This window comes from Malus domestica, chromosome 09, assembly GCF_042453785.1.
Source record: "Malus domestica chromosome 09, GDT2T_hap1".
In the NCBI taxonomy this organism is placed as follows: Eukaryota; Viridiplantae; Streptophyta; class Magnoliopsida; order Rosales; family Rosaceae; genus Malus; species Malus domestica.
This window is the reverse complement of record NC_091669.1, coordinates 573,560-593,160: the sequence shown is the minus strand read 5'-3', so window position 1 is coordinate 593,160 and position 19,601 is coordinate 573,560. Positions and strand designations below refer to the sequence as shown.

The 19,601-nt window shown below is 35.4% G+C and overlaps 1 protein-coding gene, 1 long non-coding RNA gene and 1 other non-coding gene across 4 annotated transcripts; 2 read left to right on the top strand and 1 right to left on the bottom strand.

The window, feature by feature from the left end:
* The first annotated feature begins 9,305 nt into the window (after window positions 1–9,305).
* Window positions 9,306–9,858, top strand: LOC103442709 (uncharacterized). The gene is made up of 2 exons (XR_011571319.1): window positions 9,306–9,559; window positions 9,655–9,858. It is a non-coding gene; the product is annotated as an uncharacterized protein (transcript).
* A 795-nt stretch (window positions 9,859–10,653) lies between these two features.
* LOC139188119 (uncharacterized) lies at window positions 10,654–13,294 on the top strand. 2 transcript variants are annotated; one of them, XR_011571317.1, is made up of 4 exons: window positions 10,654–10,883; window positions 12,380–12,730; window positions 12,818–12,875; window positions 13,059–13,294. It is a non-coding gene; the product is annotated as an uncharacterized lncRNA (long non-coding RNA). The 2 variants fall into 2 exon arrangements; XR_011571318.1 differs by lacking the exon at window positions 10,654–10,883 and adding an exon at window positions 11,819–12,046.
* A 2,212-nt stretch (window positions 13,295–15,506) lies between these two features.
* On the bottom strand, window positions 15,507–17,955 carry LOC103442710 (protein LAZY 1). Its single transcript, XM_070804684.1, has 4 exons — window positions 17,889–17,955; window positions 16,718–17,493; window positions 16,171–16,453; window positions 15,507–15,526 (listed from the first exon to the last, which is right to left on the bottom strand). The coding sequence occupies exons 1-4, from the start codon at window positions 17,953–17,955 to the stop codon at window positions 15,507–15,509; spliced, it is 1,146 nt and encodes a 381-aa protein (XP_070660785.1).
* Window positions 17,956–19,601: the final 1,646 nt, after the last annotated feature.

The window sequence follows — 19,601 nt, the reverse complement described above, 5'->3', positions numbered from 1 at the left end:
TGTGGTCCAATATCCTAGTGGATAAAGTGTTGGGTTTCTATACATGCGTATCAGGTTCGAAACTCTTCATCTCCTAAACACATATATACAAAGTTGTAAATATATGATTTGAATATATGTGGTCCAATATCCTAATAAATAGAGTGTTGGGTTTCTATACATGCATTCCAAGTTGGAAACTCACATCTCCTAAATCATATATACAGCAGATATAAAATAATAAATTAATGCTAAATTCAAAAATCATGGGTGATATGATATGTGAGAACTGAGACATGTCGTAAGGGGCACGAAAATTGTCCAAGTTAGTAAACGATAATTAGAGCTTCATCATCGGATGTGATTAGAAAAAACGAGTGATGATGGTCGTTAGAAGGAGCTAGCTAGCAGTGAGGCAGCTGTTGATTCTTTGTTGGAATAATGGTGGCGGCTTCATCATTACCATTACCATTACGACTACGACATTACTTCTTTACTTTTTATTAGTTATTTATTTTGGATAAATGAATGGCAGAGTTTGGAGTGAAATAATATCGGATTATAAGAGAATAACTGTCATGATACTAGTGTATTGTCAATCACATATCAATAATATAACATCATATGTACATTTTTTATATAATGTTGTCTAATTAGCAAATAATTAATTATTATAAGAGGTATAATCGTGTCATAAATGTTGCTCTCTTGTTTTAGTGTTCAAAGTAGAAACACACACGTAAATGAGAGTTCTACAAATTTGGCAGTGATGCATGCTCGGTTCCCTGTGCTTGGTAATATAAATAATATGCAGGTATATGTTCACACAATTCTCAATTGGTACAAGTCAAAACGTAGACTAAGAGCAGTTGCCTTTGGAATGGAGACTAGCTATATACAGAGTAATATATATATATATATATAGACATCGCACATGTGTTGAATTTTGCAGTAGTTGGACCATATGTCGCGCGTCCAATGCGGACTCTGTTTAATAATAATAATAGTATCTTTACTTAATTAACTTTGATCAAACCATGAAATTAATTTTACGGCTAGGTTCTTGGTTTTGTAGTGCATTATATATATATATATATATATATATATATATATATATATATATATATATATTTGTCTGCAAATTGTTTGCAAACACAAACAGACACCCTACCCGTGGTTTCCACGAAATGCTAGCTTAGCATAAATATGTAAAAAGTTGTTCACTATAACCTTTCATATCATGCACCATTCAATTTTTTTTTTTATCATGTGCATTTTAAGAACAAACACCTATATTTTAAAGGAAAACTAATGAAAATGTCTTGAAAACTTTGAGTTTTAATGATAAGGATAAAATAAAGGATAAAGTGAATAGTACCATGATTGACTTTTTAGTGTAAAAATGTGGTTTTTCGTTAAAATGAATAGTACCGTGGACTTTTTGTTAAAACTCCCATATTTTAATGGTAGCCAGCATCCCGATCTTCTGGAAGGAGATTTTCATTACCTTTTTTTTGTTCAAAAAATATTTTCATTACTTGTACTTATGTACAAGGTGAGTCCCTAAAAAATTGATGATATATCATATATGCATTTGTGTGCGTATAAAGATTAAACATTTGAGGCATAAGTATATTACCAAATGACAATTATGAGGACATTTTTTAAGATGTTTAATAGAATTTTTTTAATTTGTATTTCTTAATTACAGGGATATTAGTATATTAATTAATCTTAAATTGAAAAGGATTTGAATCCGGATTGAAGAGTTAAGACTTTTATTCACCAAAATAACCCACCACTGGCTTTACATCCTTGATATTTAAGAGACTAAACAAAAACTCAAACACACAGACCAAAAATACAAAACAAAAACAGTAAACTCGTTTAGGCATTCACCAGGAAATCGAAAGCTGATTAGTTTGGTCTTAAGACAAATTCCGAAATACAAAGACATGTGTTTGAATTTGGAAAAAGAGGTTCACGTGATTGGGACTTTCCCCGCAGCCCTCCATGATTATCAATTTGAAAAGCAAACTAAAAGTTTTGGATTTTTTTCAAAAGATGTTGAACCCTCAAGTAGTCAAATTCCACACGTTATGTTGCAAACTTGCAATCATGCACACGAGCCCCTGTGCTTGATTTTTCTTCTTCCGGATTTCAACACATATTTTCCTTTTTTTTTCTTTCCATATTTTTGTTTTAATATTTACTGAACCTATCAATTTTCCGGCATTTGAAAGCAGTGGTGGATCTAAAAAATTTAGAAGAGGTGTCAAGAAAAATAGTGCACGTATTAGAATAGTGCACGTATTATGTAAATTTTTTTTTTTGCCCGATAACATCTAAATTGACATTTTATTGAGCCGTGATATGCCTGAGGTCATTTACCAAGTCATATTGCACGCCTACTGGCTAACACCAACTTCCAAGCAAGCATGTCAATTCATGTGAATAACTTTTGAAAGAACATGTCGACATATGGTGAGTGAGCCTATCGAAAGATGCCCATAGCAACACATACAAAGGCATGAGGCTAGTAGCTCTTCCATGGAGAATTTCTAAGCTTGGGGGAGTCAGTTGACTCACCTTGCCCCAAGGTGGATCCGCATTGTTTGAAAGATCATGTTTGTTGGGCCAACTCTGAGAATTTGGGGGCCTTAGGCGAATCTTCGAATTGGAGCCCTAAAATTATCTGATCTTTGATTCTTTGTATATTTATTTGTATAAAAAAGAATTCACTAAATGCATAACAAGTTTTATTTTCACATTAAATATCATTAAAAATTAATATCAAAAGAAGATAAATATACAAACATTATTTAAACATTACACAATTCACATTTTTAGACACAAATGTACTGAATGTTTGCAGTTAAGAGTCTAAAATTGAGAGTGAAGAACAATAAAACTTGATGATCAAGAGAGTAAATAACAATAAAACTTGATTGACGAGTATAATAAATTCAACGCCAATTGTTTATTCTTCTAAAAACAACATCACACTAACGAATTGAATATTAAAATAATCCATTGAATAAAAGTTATTGAAAAGAAAAATATAAATCCAAAGTTTTGATTACCTTAAAGTACAATCTTTAAGACCATATGATAGTTGATTTAAACATTCAATAGAAATGGAGAGAATGGGAAGTTGGTTTAAACATTCCATAGAAATGGAGAGAATGAGAAGTTGAAAGAAAAAAGATTGCAAAGAGACTTGAGTTTTATAACTTTATATGCATTTGGACAAATGGATTGAGAAGAGTCTAAAATTGAGAGTGAAGAACAATAAAACTTGATTGACGAGTATAATAAATTCAACGCCAATTGTTTATTCTTATAAAAACAACATCACACTAACGAATTGAATATTAAAATAATCCATTGAATAAAAAGTTATTGAAAAGAAAAATATAAATCCAAAGTTTTGATTACCTTAAAGTACAATCTTTAAGACCATATGATAGTTGATTTAAACATTCAATAGAAATGGAGAGAATTGGAAGTTGGTTTAAACATTCGATAGAAATGGAGAGAATGAGAAGTTGAAAGAAAAAAGATTGCAAAGAGACTTGAGTTTTATAACTTTATATGCATTTGGACAAATGGATTGAGAAGAGTCTAAAATTGAGAGTGAAGAACAATAAAACTTGATGATCAAGAGAGTAAATAACAATAAAACTTGATTGACGAGTATAATAAATTTAACGCCAATTGTTTATTCTTCTAAAAACAACATCACACTAACGAATTGAATATTAAAATAATCCATTGAATAAAAAGTTATTGAAAAGAAAAATATAAATCCAAAGTTTTGATTACCTTAAAGTACAATCTTTAAGACCATATGATAGTTGATTTAAACATTCAATAGAAATGGAGAGAATGGGAAGTTGGTTTAAACATTCCATAGAAATGGAGAGAATGAGAAGTTGAAAGAAAAAAGATTGCAAAGAGACTTGAGTTTTATAACTTTATATGCATTTGGACAAATGGATTGAGAAGAGTCTAAAATTGAGAGTGAAGAACAATAAAACTTGATGATCGAGAGAGTAAATAACAATAAAACTTGATTGACGAGTATAATAAATTCAACGCCAATTGTTTATTCTTATAAAAACAACATCACACTAACGAATTGAATATTAAAATAATCCATTGAATAAAAAGTTATTGAAAAGAAAAATATAAATCCAAAGTTTTGATTACCTTAAAGTACAATCTTTAAGATCATATGATAGTTGATTTAAACATTCAATAGAAATGGAGAGAATTGGAAGTTGGTTTAAACATTCGATAGAAATTGAGAGAATGAGAAGTTGAAAGAAAAAAGATTGCAAAGAGACTTGAGTTTTATAACTTTATATGCATTTGGACAAATGGATTGAGAGTTAGACAGATAGATTGGCAGTAAATTTGAAAAACAAGAAAGATCTAGTGACTACATTTTCACTGCACTAACAAATGAATTATGATATTTCTTTTTTTTTTTTTTGTATTTATATGTTAATTACAAGATGTGAAATTTTTTTGGGGCCCTTTCGAAGTGGGGGCCCTAGGCGGGCGCCTACTTGGGCTACCCTTAGGACGGGCCCTATTTGTTGAAGTGGTAGATTGCCTTGGTAGATAAAAACTTTCACTTCAACTCATTGCATCCCGGATCCAAACTCTCTTTCTCTCCATAATTTAAATGAATTTAGTGTACATAATTTATTGTTTGTAATTCTAATGAATAGAGAACATATAATACTAATGAATCTGATAATATTTTGTTGACAGTTCAAACTTTCGGCAAGAACTACTCCTACAACATAACGAACAAAATATATACTAATGATTCGATGTCTTTGATTCGTCATATTTTGATATTATTGACCGATTTGTGCATATATGCAAAAATCTTTCTCATTATTATAATGGATTTTAGAGAAAAAAGAGTTTATATCGAATAAAATATATACTTCAACTTTCTTGTGTTAAAACTTCAACTTGTAAACACAAAAGTACTGTACGAACTTTTTTGAAAATATTAAGTTATAAATTATTGGACGAATTCTTTACCGAAGCCATTTGAACTTTGATTATTCGAATTGGCAAATGGTTTAACGAACGACGGACCGTAATATACCAGAAAGGCAGTTGAAAATTCAACAACCAGTGACAAAAATGTAGGCACTCTAATCATTTCCAACATAGACAAAGGGAAAATGCAGGCATCTACTTTCCAGTTTCAATCCAAGTTTGAAAATGGGTCACGTTAAACTCATTGCTTCGTGTCTTCAAGCGTCGAGATAACCAGATGACGGAATCTTATCCAAACATTTAACTCGGCAGCTCTGCTCACAGCTTTAAATCGTTGCTTACACATTTCCATCACAGATCATGAAACCGGGCGAAAGCAGTAATATTTGACATCTTGAGCCTCAGCAAGCTTCGCCCACCATTTCTTTGTAATGCGATCGATTTAATTTTGTGATTCGTAAAGGAACGGAATTTGACAATACTGTTTCTGGAATGTGGGTTGTAAGGTGCTTATTCCAATTACCTCACTTGAATGAATGCATGAGCAGTGACGCAGCACGAGCGTATAAGGATTACAAATGTAAATTATGAAGAACAAAGGTTTCTGAAATCCAACAGAGATTGGGATAAAACCAATGGTTGTTTTGATTATTTCTGAATTGGTGTCTTATCTAGGGAGCAAATGACTTAAATAGAATTAAACACAGCCGCGGAAAGGCTAAGAGCCTTTGGAAATTAAAAAAGATATTAATCGGACGACAAACGAAAAGTCTGATTTTTATTACTGAATTTAAAATACAGTTTTGGAAGCCAAAACAACTTCAGATGACTAAAATTCATTATAGTTCATGGCAAAGCAGTGAGTTTAAATCGGAATATTGTGCTCTTTTCAGAAAAGTACTATACGCTAAAATGGAGCTTGGACACCAGATCAGCAAAAATCCGATGCATCTGGTTGTCTTATCAATTTTAAAGAGCTTCCTTGTTTTACTTTTCCTCGTAAAAATCCACTCCAATCCTGTCCTAAATCAGTCACCTTCACTCGTCACCTTCACTCATAAAGAAGTTGCCCTCGGGTTCATCTTACAAAGAACTAGGGTTGACATGAACCTTGATGAGTAGACATATACTTCAACCCGACGAACCCAATATTCTTGGTGTTCAGTTGGTATCACAAAAGATCTAATACCATACAAAAGATTAGAATATCCAACTTGATAATCTAGCCTCTTCATGCATTCCATATTTACTTGTTTCCCCAATCTTGCAGTTTAATTCCACATCGACTTTATCACCGACAACCATGTCAATCTTAACATTTTCAGATTAAACAATACCTTGATTTTCATGGATGTATTCTTGTGGGATTTCAACTCGCAGGATCTCGTCTTCCTCAATCTTGTTCTCCTTTCTCATAATCTCCTCAACTTGAGAAGAACTTGACCGCGACTTCTCTTGTATTAAAGACACCTCCACATTGGTCTTTTGAGGTACATCTTTTATTTTGTTTTCGTTCGTAATCACTTGTGGAGTTTCTCCTTTGTGAATATATTTTTCAACTTTGATAGGGTTGTCAACTGGTTCAACAACTTCCTTTTTTTCCATTTGCCCAACATGCCGTATCAATTATTTTCTTAAGAGCTTCTGAAATTTTCTTTGTTTGCTCTATCAATTTTTCACAAGCCAATTTATCAAATTTGATTGTACGATCATCAACACCATCAACTATAAAGCCATATGAAGGAAAATACCATTCGACAAGAACTCTTTTCATCTTTCGCCATGTTTTGATCTTCAACTTGCCTTGTCTTTCTCAGGGTTCTTGTAGATGATTCCACTAGGAAGCTACACTTTTAGATAGTCTAGATGAAGCCCTCTTTACCATCTTCTTTTTTGGAACTTTCTTGATCTCAAAGTAATGCCCGATTTCATCTACCCAATCTTGAAAATTTCAACATACAAACTTCCTCCAAAGTAAGGAGTATCTTCAATATCTTCAAAGTTATATTGATGTGGTTGGCCACGGGGAATCCCACAACATTCCTCTTCAATATTTGGTACTGTCGTATGAATGTTGCCGAGGACTTCGCTACTCACATGATCGATTGTCATTAGAACAATCAAATTCCTGCTCCGATACCAATTGACGCATTACAAGTATAGTAAAAGGAATACAAGCACAAACCCAAAAAAATTGGAAAGCTGGAATCCACTAGAATAGAGATAAAATCTCAAAGGTTATGACTTATATAGAATTAAACACAACCTTGGAAAGGCTAAGAGTCTTTGGAAACTAAAAACAAAACATTAATCGGGCGACAAAAGAAAAGTCTGATTTTTATTACATAATTTAAAATGAATTTTGGAAGCCTAAATGATCTTGGATGACTAAAATCCATCATAGGTTACATCAAAGCAGTGTGTTGGAACCGGAATGTCATGTTAGTCATACTAAACATATTGTCCACGTGTTCTTCTCTTACTGGTTGTAGTTAATTTTTGTCTCCACAATAAACATGAAGTTCCAGAAATTAGCCACAAAGTGTTTTGAGGAGAAATTCATTCACAACAACTTTGAAGCCAAGTATCGTTCATAAGCAGAGATGTGAACGATGAGGTTGTTAAACAATGGTAAACATACATGTGTTTAAGAAAAGTAACTATAGCATTGTGCTTTTTTAGTACGATCGCCACATCTTAATATCTTATTATTTTTTCACTCATGTTATAATACGTGGATTATTTATTAATACTATATCTTATTTTTTAGTGTGAATGATAACACTGAAAATTTTATCCTTTTCACCAAGAATTTCACGTATTTTTGTAAAAATAGTTTATTCTATTATGTTTATATAACAATTGTCGTTCATAAGTATGAATGTCAGTAAATCAAATGGTGCTTCAGTCACAATCAAGAGAAATTTACGCATGAATTGTTGCTGCTTTGTACTAATGCTATCGTTTGACAGAAGCCCTTCTAATTCTAGGTCAATTGGGTCCATAGGTCAAGGCCCTCTTCAGCAAGCCTTCAGAAAAAAGTTTGAGTGCAACTTCCATTCATCCTACGACTGCTTGAAGCCCAGTTCGGTCACCCCTGTCAATCAACACCACGAACTTACCACCACAAAATCCCACTTCGCCACGCGTCTATCTTTGATCAGAAACTTGTATTTATTGTGCATGTCGAAAAAGAAGTAGCCACCAACAAAACATTAGGTAATACGACCAAAATTATAAACAATGAATAAGTTGATGGTTCATGTTGTTACCTATTGGTTAGGTAATGTTCCCTTCATTCAATGATATATTTATAGGAAAGAATTTGAAAAATAAATTGGTTACGGATTTATCATTTTTAAAATAAACTTCGGATTTCTCAAATATTGACTCATTTATCCATGAATATTAGGTACGTACCTTACATTTATTGGTACGGTACTATTAGGGTTTTCATCCCTTCAGTTGATAATGTTTATTTGACGATTTATCATTAACAAACATACACCATGGACAATATGTTTTTAGAGAAACAATTGCCGAAAATTTAATTATGAAGAAATAGTTTTAGATGAAGTAGTAGTTTTAAATAATTTGTGAATAAATAGTTGACGGTGCCATCAAACTTTAACTTAATTAAAATGATATCACTACCCCCAAATTCGTTGTATTCTTGATACTGCTATGGCTCCATTGTTTTTGTCCTTGTTATTAACAAAAGTTTATTAGGTGCTTTTCATTAAAGGTTTTTCTTTTAACTCCACAAGAAGTTAACTAGCCAAACATCAACAGCAGCATGGAACAAGTTCTCAAGTTTATATATCATGAAAACTGAAAATTATGCTTCTTTCCACCTATAATGAAGAGTAATGTTAGATGGCTAAATGTGTAGATTAAATTTCATAAACTAAATAACATGATTAATAATTAGATTATTATTTAAGTATTAATTAACGTATTTATGTTTTATTAATGATACATTATTTAGTTTGTAAATTTAATCTACCAATTTAGTCTAGCTATCATTAACTTTAAAATGAAACATGATAGCTCCTGTTCCAGTAAACGGTTTCTTACCAACTGACGTTGCACACAATTGCAGCCAGTGCCATCATGTCACCATCTGTACGGGTCTCTCACAGGGTCGGACTTTAACCCGACATTTACTCAAGTATCCAGCGTCACAGGGTCGGACTTTAACCCGACATTTACTCAAGTATCCAGCGTTACGATTTGGTTCGCATACACTAAGCATTAAGCAGCGCTCATACTTAATCCATCGTCTTCATCGATGTCAGCGAGAAGACGAGACTGACCGAGCCCGCCTCCAACAATGTAACTCGCTCGCTTTTCACGTGTTCTTATTACATACACACCATCCTTTTTTAATTAATAATAATTATGTATACAAGGGTGTCAGCACAGCAGCTTGATCCTAGCTTGATTATATCAGCCAACAAATGGGGAGTCCTCCTGCGAAGAAAGTCCTGATCACCTCCAATGGCAACGAGATTTCACAGAGCATCGCCTTCTCTCTGGCCCAACGCGGCTGCAGGTGATTAAACCTCAATGGGTTGAATTAAATGGGTGAGATTTCTTCTGTTCTGCGTATTAAAGATTTGATTTTTGTTTGTGGTTTTGAATAAGCAGTTTGGTGTTAATGGGAAAAGAGAGCTTCCTGCGGGGTATTGTGCAGAAAATAACGGCCTCACTGGAGTGTGCGGTGGCGCCGGTGGAGATGGTGGACGTGGACATGGAGGACGAGAGGGAGGGAGCTTTTGATGAGGCGGTGGAGAAGGCATGCAACATCCTGGGTAATTTGGATGCCTTTGTGCATTGCTATAGTTACGAAGGTCTATAAGTTGACTAATTTAATCTAATTTCTTCGCTCGGAGATGATTTGAAAGATTGTTTTACTTTTAAGTGCATTGAATCTAGCGATTTAGCAGGTTATCCAATCCAAATCAATAATGTGTGCCAAACGAGGTGAGGAGTAATACTTGGCACTCGATTCCTGTAAAGTTCTAATAAGAAGTTGTCACGATTTTGCATTGTTTGGAAGTACTATTATTATAAAATATAGAGAATTGTTATTGACACTCCAAAAATCTTATTTTACACTTCAACATTTCTATTTAAAAAATAAAATGTGAGGAGGAGGGACTAGTATTCTCTCCCCTCCTCTTTCCATTCTCTTTCATCCCCTCCTCTCACATTCTCTATTTTGTCTTTGTTTTTTTATAAAAAATTAATATAAAATGTTGATGTGACTTAACCGTGACCGTTCAAATAAGAGAGGAGGAAAGGGGAGGGAAAAAAAGAGGGGAGATAATCTACTCCGAGAAGGAGTGTAGAATGGAATTTTAGAATACTAATAGCAATTCCCAAAATAAAAGTACATACAATGAATAAAAGAAAACAGGGGAAAAACTTGGATTAGAAAATTGTATTAAGTGAACAAATTTTTTCTTGGAAATATGTTGATCCCGTGTTAAAACATGTTTTAACAAATTATTTTACATTCGGACATTCTTCGGTTTTGTGCATATATGTAAAGTTTGGTGCAGTAATTTTTTTTTTTTTGGGACAATGGTTTGTTGCAGTTTAATTGAACCTAAGCATAGTGATCATTTCTGATTTTGGGAACAGGAAAAATGCAAGACCAGCTACAATTACCTGAAGGTGAATTAAAAAAGATAATGAAGATTAACTTCATCTCTGCGTGGTTTCTGTTGAACGCCGTTGGCAGAAGAATGCGAGATCATAAGTCAGGTGGTTCAATCGTATTGTTGACATCGATAATTGGAGCTGAAAGAGGGATTTATCCAGGAGCTGCTGCCTATAGTGCATGTTCGGCAGGCCTTCAGCAGTTAGCTAGGGTATGTTTATTGGATTCTTTCGTGTACTTACACTCTGATCTATATTACTGCTGCTGCATCTATTTTCTTAATAAGGAAGATGAACCTTTATAATATCAGTCAGGAGTCACGCCAACCATTAATATCTGTATATGAAAAACAAAAGCAACCCTTGGTTTTACGGGTTTTATGTGATTGGTTTTACATTAGGTGGCTCGTCATAACCAGCAGAAGCAAATTAATTTTCAGGGAAATACATTGAGAGTCTCATGATCATGATTGATTGTTATCACGTCTACTGGATAGAAGTAGAGAATAATAAGTCGCCACATCAATGAGGAGAAGTCTAATTGAGTTTGCTAGCATAGTCCTAAAATTTTGATCAGTCAAGAAGCTACTAGTACTTTGTAGACGGTAGGGCTTTTTAAGTACTTCAACTTCTATCTTTGTTCTAAAAAATATCTCCGATTGCTATTTTCAGACGTCAGCCTTGGGGATTGGTGTTAGCAAGAACATATTCCTATATACATGTAATATGAACCACAGACCTCAAACACAAAACCATGTTCATAACCTTCAAACATATAGCAAGATTACTTACCTGCAGATGAATTCGAAGAACCTGCCATGACTTGTTCCTGCAGCAGATCCGAAGTGCACCTTCTCCTCTCTTCAGTAATCAATTTGCTCTTAACTAATAATAGGTCTTAGTCCAGAAGAATAGAGCGTATGTACTGCGAGAGCAGAGGCCACTATATATACAACATAATCCTAGCCAAGTTCTATTAAGGATTCCCCTATTAAAATCCATATAGACAACCAACATAGTGTTTCAGCATAACATAGATTACAAATCCATTCTCAATAAGACTTCCTATCCAAACTTAAATCAAATAACTTAATCCACGGATTCATACTCATGCTCATATTCTAACAATTGGACGATGCCAGATCAGGGTCTATGCTATTGCCCGTGGTTTGCATCTACAAGACGAATATCCAAAGTTTGTGGGAGTGGAAAGAGCGAAGAAGCTGGTGAAGGAGGCAGCTCTATTGGGGAGATGGCTTGATGTTAAAAATGATCTGGTTTCAACTGTCATATATTGGTCACGGTACATGACAGGCACAACAATATTTGTGGATGGGGCAATGTCTCTGACAAGACCTCGGATGCGTTCTTTTATGTGATTCTTCTACCCCATTTTCCTAGCCATTAGTTGATTTTAGGTCTGCTTGATGTAGGACAAGATGAGGAAAAATAAAGAAAAGGAAGCGCTTTAAATTTGACAAGATAAAAGAACGCAGCGAGAATTTCTAGATTTAGCGTCTGAGCTCTCTTTTGGATGCATAATATCTTTCTGATGTATTATTAGGATTTTATAGCTAAAGCAATCCTGATACGATTAGTAAACCTAATTAGATATGAATCTAAAGTTCAGGTGATAAAGTCTTGTTCGAGTAGAATTACATGATGGGAGGTTCCCTACTCAGATTACACCTCTTTTACTATATAACAGGTCCCTGCTCTCACACTCGACACATGGAAATAACCCTTCTAGCCCCATTGAATAGAGTTGTGATAAGGTGAGTGAAAGAGAGTAGAAGATCATTTGTTTTGCTATGGAGTTGTCACGATACAAGGAGAGATGCAAACACTCAGAAGATTGTTCAACAGAGGTTCTAATCCCAGATAAGTGTTTTAAGTTGATTATGAATTTCCTTCTTACAATTACGTAACTGTCTTTTTGGTCAGATAGTTGTCAGGTAACTAATTTATGATTTTTTTGGTGGTGCAGATTCTACATGTTTCTGAGGCAGAAGTTAAAGAGATCAAAATGATGGAACATGCTCCCATAATTATTGTAACGGTAGGATTTTTTTCGATTTTGTTTTCTATTTGCGATTTGTTTAGCAGATGTTGATATAATGATATCCATTTTTGATGAATTTAACAGTTCCAAACGCAGCAAGTGTACTGTGTACGAGATAGAAATGGTGATGTAACAGATGGTGGTAAGTTAAATATTACTACACACACACCCCTACACAAGTTATATAAAATGTGTTATATTCCCCATTCACACCATTGTTCTCTACGAAAACATGTGCTACAGTAGTATCGGGTCGTTATATTGTTTATCAGAGTTTTTATATGTACGAACTCTCATGTTTTGTTAAATCGTATTGTTTCATCAGGACACAATCCACACGGTGTATATTATGCCTAGGCCATGCAACAGGTGGATCCAGAAGAACCTGGCGAAGATGCTAATTAATCATCCAATTTGGAAAGTAAGAGAGATGCAGCAATTGGAGTTCCAGCCCTCATTTAGTGCAAGCTTTCTTCATGGATGTTGTAACCTCCAATTTTAGATATGACTGTCAAACTGCTTAGCTTTTCAAATCCGTTCAACGTGGTTTCTCGAATCAAACCTGCTTTTTTGCCATCTATTCAGTAACCTACTTGTGTTTTTCTTTCATGACAAACGCGTAGACTTCCTCCAATCCCGTAGTATAAAACTGCACAAGACGAATCCACAATCCAAATTAAGCTGAACGAATCTAATAGCTTATAAAAAATAAAAAGCCATTATAACACTCTTCGTAAGAATCGCAACCCTCCAGGCATCCACTAGCCATCTCTTGCTTGAGACTGAGGCTTCCACCATGCAGCCAGAAGGACTTGGAAGAACTTCACTTCCAAACAACAAAGCAAACTCGACAAACCTAAAGGCATCACCAAATCTCGAAAAAGCCATGTCAAATCCATCACTTCTGCTGCTTTTTCATCTTCTGCTTTTGCTTTTGTTGGACTAAAACCCTACAAGTTTCTCCAACTACGTTTCAAATGAAGAGGGCGTCTCGCCCTACATTTCCTCTACAACGGCGGTAGCACTGCACATATCTACGTTGACAATCTTTTTAAAGAGCCTGTTGGGATTGAGCTGGTGGAGAGTTCTCAGCCTCAGGTGGCGAAGTGCAAGCAAGCTTGTTGCTGCTGCCGGTGCTGAAGGTGGGGCGGAGAGAGGTTGCTCTACGGTGGTTGATGATATGTGGGAGTCATTAGGATTTGCTTCCCCGATGATGTATGGCAATGATGAGAGAGCATGCAGAGTTCATACCTAAGTTCAGAAAGGAAATGGAGGTTGAGGAGAAGTTGGCACGTGAGCGTTTGTAGCATAATTTTTTTTTTTAAATTGTGGATTAAGAAAGCTACATTATGCATATTGAGTGTGATTATTCTGAAAAATAATTTGTTTCGCATGAATTTCTGTTATATTTATTGGCTTCAAGGGGAAGGGCAAAAAAAAAACACGAGTGAGAGGAAGAATAATAGGAAGCTTTAGCAACTTTTACATAATGGTTGCCAAGGGGGAGATTATCGGCTGTCCCCGAGGATATGATGTGATCAAGTGATGGAACACGGCGGGGATATATTCCATTGTTCCTATCTCTTTAAATTACGTAACATGATCACGTGATGAAACATATAAGAATAGCAGAATATATCTCTAGTTGTATGCAAGAATCTAATAATGTAAACAAATATATATTCCGATTGTATGCAATCAATTTAATAGATATAGGATGATTCATCAGAAGTGTATACAGCATTTTTGCTTGTCAACAATTTACCAAATATCATCATGAGTACCTGAATTATGTTGGAAGTTCAAATCAAATACAGTGGCCGAAAGTGGTGGAACACTTTTCAAAAATTGTTGGAACACTTTTCAGAAAGTGTGAGCTACTAGCAGAGAGGTTGTGATGTTTGTTTATTAAAGATGGTAAACACCATAATTGATTGCATGTGTGTGTATTTTTTTATTAAAAAGCATTTGAGTGGTTTGTAACTTATGCATGTATAATTAAGCCTCTTGTAAGGCTTTAAAAAAACCATCCGAATTCTCATTCCATTAGAATCCCATTTCCATTTCAGCTTCTAAGCAATTGAGTTTGAAAACTCTTATTAAATATATCAAAGTGTTTTGCTTGTTTGCCGTGCAGTTTGTCCAACACAAAAAGTTTGCTTCTTCATTTACTTTTTTTCTTTTCTTGTCCAATTGTATTGAGAGTGATAGTGAGAGGTGTGATAAAGTTAGAAAACTTATCACCCACATATTTTTGATATTGAGTTAGTAAACTTCGAATACCAACAAATTCAAGGTAATGCCATGATAAAAGATGGTTTCAAATTCGCAGCATGAGTGTGAGACAAAGGTGGTCTTGACGTAAATGAAGAATAATCTGAAGAAATTAAGACATAGACATCTTGAAAGAGAAAGCTCGAGACAGAAATGACAGCGACTGAAAAACGTCTGAATAATATTCTGTTACAAATGAATGAAACTTAAACTATAAAAGAAGGAAGAGAGGCGTATATTATAGAGACAATTAGATATAAATCCAAATGCACAATGAATGATTGGGAAATTGAGATAAAACTTTGTCAACAGACTCACAACTCCATCAGCACACAGAAGAAAGATGATTACAATCTAATACTTCTTATCTTTTAGCTTGATTCATCAACACTCGCTCACTAACAAATACGCCCACACTGAAAGATAATATTACAAAGCACAATGTTGACATCCCGACACACAAAGGACGACCACTGTCTGTTTCTTACAACTGCGGTTGCTACAGCTCCAAGACCAAGTCTGCAATGCAAAATGCAAATAGTGCCAAACTGTTAAATGTATTCATAGTAGGTTCAGTTTTCCAGACCTTGAGTACATAATGTGGTGCTTATGTGGAAAAACTTGCTACGAAATGACTAGATAGATCCGAGCGAGTTTTTCTTTCATGAAATGACAATATATTCAGAAACATTGTTTTTTGGGTTAATGTATTCTGGACGTTAATGTCATATTACAGATCATTTTTATTTTTACTTGGGTTTTTCATTTCCTTTTTTGTTTGTTCCAAGTTTATGTGTGCTCCTTTCCTCAAAAATCTTTTTCTAGAAGTACAACAGTAGGATCTAGAGACTTTGAAAGAGACTGTAAGAAAAGATAAAGAGTACTTGGAGCTAACGAAAGACTTCGCACAAAAGTAAGCCAACCCCACTTTAGTGGGATAAGGCTTGGTGGTTGTTGTTGTACAATAGTAGGATATAGGCTCAGTTCATTGTGGTTTCTCTTAAAGTTTCTTTTTTCGTAACGGCTGATGGTAGATTTTGAACTTTTTCTTAGATGTTGTGCACTTTTTGTTCTCCTGGATTTTTGGTGTTCTGTACTTGATTTGCCAGAACCTGTGGGGACTAAATCAAAATATGTCAGCAATGCATAAAAGTGATACTTACATTCTGCATCTGTTTTGATCCAGTGCTCTCCCTTTCTCCTAGAACTGCTGCCACTCTGCCTGTATTGGGGAAAGTTCATGAATTTTTTACAATTTTCAGTCCCCTCTTTTGCCATTGCCCCGTCAGGGAACCTTCCGTTGTCTCCACTCATGAGCATCATATTTTCATTACAACCACTACCTGCACTGGAATTATTCTTCTTCTCGTATTTCTCGGACTTGACCGATTCTCTAGCAGCTATAGAGCATTCAGGATGGATCCTTCTATGGAACATACGTAAGACCTGCATGTAAGACACAATAAATTTGAATGTTAAGTTTTATCTTTTTTTATTCCCCGTATAAGTGATGGCTGCACCAGGCAGTTTGGGACAAATTATTAAAAGAATGATTGTTGTCTGATGAAGACATCTAATGGAAATAATGGAAACACTACCATATATTGTTTAACTGTTCTGTGTGTGTATTTGTGTGTGTGTGTGTGTGTGTGTGTGATGAAGAGCCATCAGATGCACTGTTCTCAGAAGATCTAGCTGTAGGAACCCAACCTTATGGGGTTTCTTCTTGGTTGAAAGCGAATCAGATGCCTCACCAAGTTTCTTCTTGATGGAAACAGGATCAGTTGCATCACCACCTGTAGAAGGGGAAGATCTCTTTGAAGAAGCATGGAATTTTTTAATCATATTCTTCATGAACCCCATTGCAGATTTATGCTTATATTTGACTTCTATCTCCTCAGTCTCACTTTTCTCCTTATAATCAGTTGTGATTTTGGTCCTGTCAAACAGCTCTTGCAGTGATGCCCTTTCTTTCTTTGCCTCCATTGTTGTTTCTGGTAATTCAGTTGAGGACCCAAAGAGATATCCTTTGAGCGGATATGCTGCAGTCCAGTATTCTTCATCTTCGGATTCCTCCATTTGCATGCCACTGAGTGTAATAGAGCTAGCATTACTGTCCCTTGCTGATGATGCATGGACCCCTTCTTCCTTTGTCTCAGCCTCAAGAAACTTCTCTAGCTCATAGCTGATGAGCTTCAAGTCGTTCTCTGTTACCTCTGCTTTTTGCTGAGTTAAGTTCTCTAAAGTCGTCGCAAAAGTTGGTGTTTCAGGCTCATTGATACTTGATTCTGAACCAAGAGTTCCAATGGTGAGAAAACCATGAAACAGCTCTGAGATGGTAGCAGATGTTTCTCCTTCTCTCTTGGCTTCAGATTCAGCTAAAGATTTTTCTTGGTCTCTTGCAGGTGGCTGCAAGGATGTAGATCCGTATCTGGAGCCAAAGCTTGACTTCATATAGGCATCTTGGTCATCAAGTGATGGCTGAGCTGAAAAAGCAAACACAAGGGTTCCCTGAAGTTAGTTACACAAAGAATTAGGTCCGAAAATAACAAAGGAAGAAAGGGTTGATCTGTGCGTATAAGCACGTCATCTCAGTGGCGGCACTGCTCGCCAAATAAACTGTCAGCTGATGGCTGAATGACTTCATTAGTTAGTATAAGTTGGTCCGTGGTCGAGAGACCACTTGGTTTCCAACTTTTTCTTGAGATTCCGAGATTTTTTCGGACAAGCAGAATTCAAATATCGGTTATTCATGTCAATTATGTAGAATCGATGAACTCTTAGTTCTTAACTGTAGCATAATGTAGCAAAGGCGATTGTTATGCTAATTTTGTAACCTGATTATGTGTGAATTCTTAGTACATTACTTAGCATTACTTACTAAGATCCTTGCGAGGCTCAATGCTACCGTGCCGAAATTTGTAGTGCACCCATTGTAATAACTGCATCAATGTAAGTAATGCGAAGATAAAGTAAAAAAGATTGAAAACATCTCTCGTTCTAAATTTGGGTCGAGTGTACACGTACCTTCATTTTTGTGTTTCTTTGAGGTCTTGATGTTACATTAGTTTGCATGCAAGATTGGCTTTAAACAGAGATGTTAGGAAGAGGGGCAGAACAACTTCTTTTCGTTAGGAATTCCAAGCGAGGTGGAAGTCACTAATTGCTAGAAGAATCTGACGATGGTTGACCGTTGAGTAGAGAGAAACATTTAGAAAGATACAAGACTGTAGTTGGCTATTCTTGTCAAGGCCAAATCATGTAAACAAATTGAAGGGTGGTTCGAGTATGCATTAGTATATTCTTGTCAACGTGTAATAATGTTTCACATAAATCTCCATAAAGGTCATAACAATTGTGGTTTGGAGTATCGCAACGATGCACCCGAGGGGAAAAGGGGTATAGGCAATTCTGCTTGTTTCCTTCTGTATACGGTACTAACAACAATACTAATACCAGTAATCTAAACCTTTCGAGCGGTTATAATTTTGACGTCATTAGCTATTGATCGAGGTTTGGTTTCAACCGGTTGTCTTGTTCATCGTGTCTAAGTATCTTATGGATGGAGGAGGCAGCAGGTCAAGGTTGCTGGCCCAGAAATATTAGCATGCCCCGCACACATCTCTGGAAGTTAAGTATTTAGGGAAAGGGTAAAGCTGCTGTAGGCTTAGAGACAAAGCCATTAGCCCTTCGTGCTTACATCCTCGATTAGACCTCTTACCGTCTTACAAGTGGGCTCGGTAGTTACGCATGGCAGATAAAGCATAGAAGAGAGATTTTTTAGTGTGTCTGGAACACGGATACATACGTCATATGCCATTTTATAAGTGGATGAACACTTGAAAAAAAGATCTCCCATCACTTGTACAATGACATGAGGCGTACCGCCTTGTGTTCCAGATGCACGGAAAAATCTCTCATCGAGGAGAAATGAAGATTCCTTTACAGAAAGTACATTCATAGTTTATGCATGTAAACCGAGTCTAAGAATTCGCTTCAAAGCATTGAATATAACTGCTTTAGCAGAAAGTATATTGATAGTTGCAGAATTTGTTATGCAAATGCAAGAGATGCATCGTGTTAGTCCGGTGGGTTTATATACCGGACATTCTATTGTTATGTCGTCGATATTGTGTTAAAAAAACAAACGTTCTGCACATGGAAGTAACCCGTAATATGAATAGCATCTTCGTTTTGTTTTCCTTTTTTGTACGAAATGATTTTGGGACAAGACTGGTGAATAATGACTCACCCTCTATAATTGAGACAAGCTTGCGCAAATCTGTCAAAATACCAACCATTAGTTTTAGGGTATCCTTATTTTTAGCTACTTTTGGAGGACTAAAGACAGAGACAATCACAGCCCATTTCACCTTCCATACACCACAACAAACACTTCCAATCCAGTAGTTTTGGAAAAGTATTGGATTGGACAGTTTCTGTTTTTTGGTCTGATTCATATTCTTTGTTGTTTTTGCATGGTATGGAGTTACTGCATGATCATACCCATCACTGTTGTTATTGTTGAAACTCAGTTCGTTCTTATTTGCATGAACTTGTTCATGATCATAATGTGATAAGACCCCAACTTAAG